At 42.1% G+C, this 5835-nt stretch overlaps 1 protein-coding gene and 1 non-coding gene across 2 annotated transcripts; one reads left to right on the top strand and one right to left on the bottom strand.

Moving 5' to 3' along the window:
- Positions 1–2218: 2218 nt before the first annotated feature.
- On the bottom strand, positions 2219–3619 carry LOC113751846. Its single transcript, XM_027295994.1, has one exon. It carries the CDS (start codon positions 3617–3619, stop codon positions 2219–2221), a length of 1401 nt encoding a protein of 466 aa, XP_027151795.1.
- A 130-nt stretch (positions 3620–3749) lies between these two features.
- Positions 3750–3855, top strand: LOC113754561. Its single transcript, XR_003465244.1, has one exon. It is a non-coding gene; the product is annotated as a small nucleolar RNA R71 (small nucleolar RNA).
- Positions 3856–5835: the final 1980 nt, after the last annotated feature.

The following is a 5835-nucleotide window of genomic DNA, read 5'->3' as shown; positions in this document are numbered from 1 at the left end:
TTAAATAGAGTAGGACAATAAAAATCACTTTCTAACACTTTACGAGCTGTCCGCTTTGGCCCAAAGTGCCCTCCACATGCAAATGAATGACAAAAAGTCAAAATAGACTGGAACTCACCTGCACTTACAAATCTTCTTATCATCTGGTCCGAGCATTGCCTCCACAGGTACGGTTCATCCCAAATATAGTGTTTGGCGTCACTTTTTAATTTATCTCTTTTAGCCTTTGGCCAACCTGCAGGTAATTGATTCGTTACCAAAAAATTAACAATATCAGCATACCAAGGTATTGACGAGTCAATAGCTAATAATTGCTTCTCAGGAAATGATTCTCTCAACGGTAGATCCTCCTTATTCGTGAGCAACCGGCTTAAATGATCAGCCACCAAGTTCTCGACTCCACTCTTATCCTTGATCTCTAAGTCGAAGTCCTGCAGGAACAAGATCCACCTTATAAGCCTCGGTTTTGCATCTTTCTTCGCCAACAGGTACCTCAAGGCTGCATGATTAGAGAAAACAATTACTTTTGCACCCAGTAAATATGACCTAAATTTTTCTAGTGCAAAAACAACAGCTAGTAATTCTTTCTCCGTCGTGGAGTAATTTAGTTGGGCTCCATTCAATGCCCTCAAGGCATAGTAGATCACGTGTGCCGCCTTTCCTATCCTTTGCCCCAATACGGCTCCCACGACATAATCACTCGCGTCGCACATGATTTCAAACGGAAGGCTCCAATCTGGGGGTTGAATGACAGGCAGCGATGTCAACGACTCCTTTAATTTATCAAAAGCCACCTTGCATTCATTAGTGAACTCAAATATCAATCCTTTTGCAGCAACTTGAACAGGGGTGCTCCAATCTTTGAGAAATCCTTGATGAACTTCCTGTAAAATCCTGTATGGCCTAAAAAGGAACGTACTTTCCGTACACATACGGGGTAAGGCAGAGCAAAAATAAGATCTATTTTACCTTTGTCTACCTCTATCCCCTCAGCCGACACAACGTGCCCTAAGACAATGTCATGTTCTACCATAAAGTGACACTTCTCCCAATTAAGAACCAAATTCGTCTCTATGCATCTTTTTAAAATTAGAGCTAAATTATCAAGGCATTTATCAAAACTATTCCCGTATACACTAAAATCATCCATGAACACCTCAATAATTTTTTCTACATATTCGGAGAAAATACTTACCATACACCTTTGAAAGGTTGCTGGAGTATTGTAGAGACCGAAAGGCATCCGGCGGTAAGCGAATGTACCGAATGGGCAAGTGAATGTAGTCTTTTCCTGATCTTCTAGTGCTATCGTGATCTGAAAGTAACCTGAAAAGTCATCCAAGAAACAATAGTAAACACGACCCGCCAATCGTTCTACCATCTGATCAATAAAAGAGATGGGAAAATGGTCCTTTTTAGTCACAGAATTTAGCCTCTTGTAGTCGATGCACTGACGCCAGCCAGTAGCTTTCCTGACCGGGACCATATCACCCTCCTGGTTCTCCTCTACCGTCACTCCCGCCTTCTTTGGGACCACTTGGACAGGACTCACCCACGGACTATCTAAGATAGCAAAAATGATCCCCACCTCTAGGAGTTTAAATATCTCATTTTTCACAACTTCCATCATCAGGGGGTTCAACCTCCGTTGTGCCTGTCTTACTGGTTTCGCATCTTCTTCGAGCCGAATTCGGTGCATGCATAAGGATGGACTTATTCCCTTGATATCTGCTATGCTCCACCCAATTGCCTCCTTATGCTCCCTAAGGATTCGTACCAGTCTGTCCTCTTGACTTGGAGATAGATGTGCAGAGATGATCACCGGAAGTGTCTCCCGATCTCCTAGGAATGCGTACTTTAGATGCTTCGGGAGAGGCTTTAGTTCTAGTTCCGGTGCCTGCGCAACTGAAGGAAGCAACTTTGTCTGAGTCTCTGGCACAAAAAGAGAAGTAAGCTCATACCTTGGAGATACGGGTGGAAGTGAGTGCAGGGTTTCGACTGCATGATGTAACTCATCCCTCAAGTCCACATCAAGAGTTACACCTAACTCAAGATGCTTGGTTAGGGCCACTTCTAATGCGTGTTTACCATCTAATTCGAAAGTTTCCTGCACAAGAGACTCAATAACACTCAAAGCAAAAATTGAGTTAGATTCCTCTGGATACTTCATCGCCTTAAAAATATTAAAATTCACAGTTTCACCATCAAATTCCATTGACTAAGTACCCTCATTCACATCTATCTTAGTCCTGGCAGTGCTAAGAAACGGTCTACCTAATAAAATAGGTGACGGGTTTAATGATTTTTCATCTCTCATGTCCAAGATATAAAAATCTGCAGGAAAGACTAATTCATTTACCTGAACCAGAACATCCTCAACTAGCCCCTCTGGATAAGCATTTGTGCGATCAACTAGTTGGATTATGATGGCTGTTTCTTTAAGTGGCCCAAGATTTAGAGACGTAAAAATGGTCTTTGGCATCACATTAATTGACGCCCCTAAATCTAACATTGCTTTTCTAATTGGTGTATTTCCTATTTTGCACGGGATCATGAACATACCTGGATCTCCACACTTGGGTGGGAGCTTTCTTTGGAGCATGGCCGATACGTTTTCTCCCACCGCTACTCTTTCATCCCCTCTCAATTTCCTCTTATGGGTGCATAAATCCTTGAAAAATTTCGCGTACTTCGGCACTTGCTTAATTGCTTCCAACAAGGGGATGTTGATCTCCACTTTCCTGAATACGTCCAGGATCTCTTTTTCCTTCTCTGCCTTCTTTGTCTTTGCCAACCTGCATGGAAAAGGGGGTAAATTAGATTTAACGGGTATTGATGGTGTAAGAGTTATCTCAGTACCTCCACGAATGTGTCCTTCTTCCTCTATCTCCTTCTCGATCTCGTATTCACTTTTACTCTTCAAATTCGTGACCTTTGACCCCTCCACTTCCTTGCCACTCCTTAATGTCATTGTACTTACATTTCTGGGGTTTGTCTCAGGTTGCGATGGCAATTTTCCATAGACGTGGGACTCCAGACGATTAATGGCAGTTACCATTTGACTCATGCGAGTCTCCATGTCTTTCATGCCTGCTTTGGTGTCCTGTTGGAACTGGGTAGTGCTCGCGACTAAGGTTCTAGTCTCCTGCTGGAGCTGAGTGGTAGTCATGGCCAAACTCTTGACAATTTCCTCCAAAGAACTCCCTGAGCTTGAGAACGAGGGTTGAGACTTCTGTTGCCAAGGTTGCTGAAATCCTGGTGGACGATTGGAGAATGCATTTTGTGGCCTATTACCATAGTTGAAATTGGGGTGATCTCTCCAACCCGGGTTGTACGTGTTGGAGTATGGATCATATTGCCTACGAGGCGCAGGCACGCCTCCAGCCATGTTCACTTGTTCAGCCCCATTCTCTTGCAACATAGGGCATAAGTTAGTAGGGTGGCCCATATTTGTGCAGATTCTACAGGCCTTTACTTGGGGCACATTCCCCACAGCTAATTGTCGAACAACGGATGTTAGCTCCGACAACTGTTGCTGAATAGATGTCGACTCCACCTCGTTAACCCTGCGGGTAAGGTTACTCTCACGGAAGCCAAATTGTTGAGAATTCTCTGCCATAGCTTCAATGGGCAGCCATGCTTCCCTCGGGGTCTTATTTGCCAGTGCTCCCCCGCTTGCAGCATCGATGATGCTCCTATCGGACGACTGGAACCCCTCATAGAAATATTGGATCAATAGTTGTTCACTAATTTGATGCTGTGGGCATCTAGTGCACAACTTATTGAACCTCTCCCAATAGTCATATAGGGATTCTCCAGGGTACTGTTTAATGCTGCAAATCTCCTTTCTCGGCTAGCAGCCCGAGATGCAGGGAAGAATTTCTCCAAAAATTTCTTCTTAAGTTGGGCCCATGTGGTAATACTACCTGCAGGTAGGTAGTATAACCAATCCTTTGCCGCATCTTTTAGGGAGAAAGGGAAAGCTCTAAGTTTGATCTGCTCTTCAGTGATTCTTGGGAGTTTCATGCTGGAACATACCACGTCAAACTCCTGAATGTGTTTATGGGATTCCTCCCCCGAAAGGCCATGGAATGATGGTAAGAGGTGAATTAACCCTGACTTCAGTTCGAAGGAGGTATTCTCTGCTAGAACTGGGAATGTAATGCATAAAGGCTGCTGGGGTAATTCCGGAGCAACCAACTCTCGTAGTGTTCTTGCATTCGCCATACGGATATTCTCTTGACCTGAGTCACTGGAATTATCACCACTTGAATCTGTCGATTCGTCCTCAGGATCAAGTCCCTGAGATGCAATGCTAGATTGCTCCTCTATGAATTGTCTAGTCTCTTTCCTAGTTTGGCGCGCAATCTTCTCTACTTCTGGATCAAAAATTAACTCGTTTGTACGAGAAGAACGAGGCATAAACTAGAAAAATGCCAGATAAATTCAAAGAAAGCAACTTAAAAAGAAACAAAGTTAACCAAAACACCGCTCCTCGGCAACGGCGCCAAAAATTGACAGGTGTCGAACCTGTGCAATAATAAATATTAAAAAGTCCTAATTACCACCACAATTAATTATAGAGCAAATCTAAGTACTGGAGCAGAGACCCTAGGTGTGCAATGGGTTACTTGATTCAACCTGTTTCCGAAGAGTTTGTTTGATCCGTTATACCAGATTTGTCTATAAAAATATTAATTTTACGTACAATGGCAAGTAAGATCGATTCCACAGGGAACGGGTAGGAAATTGTTTCTTTCCAAGTCAATAGAATAAAATTGGGGGATGATTAATGGGATGAAAATGAAAATAAAATAAAATAAGTAAAATTCAAAAGATAACTCAACAAGTACAATTTACTAAAATTAACAATTAGTAAAATTCTACCCAAAGGATCTACTGCTCAGGCACGGCCCAATTAAATGATCATCGATGCAAAGATATTTCATTCATTCGTCATTAGGTTGGTTATAGTTATCAACAAGCTCTGACAACCAGTTCTTCCTTACTTTTTCGACAGTCAAGGTACGACCGTTGACTGCTTCCCTAACCAGAAAATAACCCTAGGTACGACCATAGGAATTTAATTATCCAGTTGCATTAAAGTTAGAAGAATCCAACCCTAATCAATAAACACGCTAAGAGAATTTATTTAAACTAGATCTTGCGTTCCCCCAACATAAAATCAATTATGGTGGTTGCTACTAGGTATCAACTAAATGAACAATTACGGATTCAATTTAGTTAATGTGACAGTAGGCTATTAAATTAAATCAAATACCCGGCTGTTGATATTCAATTAATAAAATACTCATGAACAATTAATTCAGGAAAATCACGAATAGTAACGAATTGGAAGAAATAATAAAAATTCAATTAGATCTCACAGATGTTATGGACCGCGCCTTCGCGTTAATCCCTGGGTAGAAGGGGGATTTTCGCCACTCCTCATCATATCAAGCTCGCGAGATTTGATTAATATCATCCACTCAATGGCCCAGGAATTAATTACCGAGAAATTGGGGAAGGTGAATTAATCGGAGTAATAACAAAGAAAAATCTGGCTTCGTCTTCGTATTGGAGCCACCAATGTACGAAAAAAAGCTAAAGTAAATTATACAGAGCCAAAATAAGAGCCAAGGAGTCAAAGTGTCACAGTCGAAAAGCAAAACGAAAATCTGCAATCGTCTGACCGCTCTGGAAAAGAAAACCAAAGCTAATGTCTCAAGTACACGTGAATCTGGCCTTCCTCCCCTTGGCCGCTCGAAACAAGAAAAGAAGAAAAAACGTCTGCCCCTCTGAGCAAAAGCCAATCTCCTGAAAAAAACATCCATC

This window comes from Coffea eugenioides, chromosome 11 (genome assembly GCF_003713205.1).
Source record: "Coffea eugenioides isolate CCC68of chromosome 11, Ceug_1.0, whole genome shotgun sequence".
Classification (NCBI taxonomy): domain Eukaryota; kingdom Viridiplantae; phylum Streptophyta; class Magnoliopsida; order Gentianales; family Rubiaceae; genus Coffea; species Coffea eugenioides.
The sequence above is the reverse complement of the archived record's forward strand: the minus strand, read 5'-3'. Positions and strand labels throughout refer to the sequence as shown.

Bases quoted from the DNA above. Each gene is read 5' to 3' on its own strand.
- LOC113751846 (XM_027295994.1), bottom strand. From the start codon at position 3,619: ATGGCAGAGAATTCTCAACAATTTGGCTTCCGTGAGAGTAACCTTACC.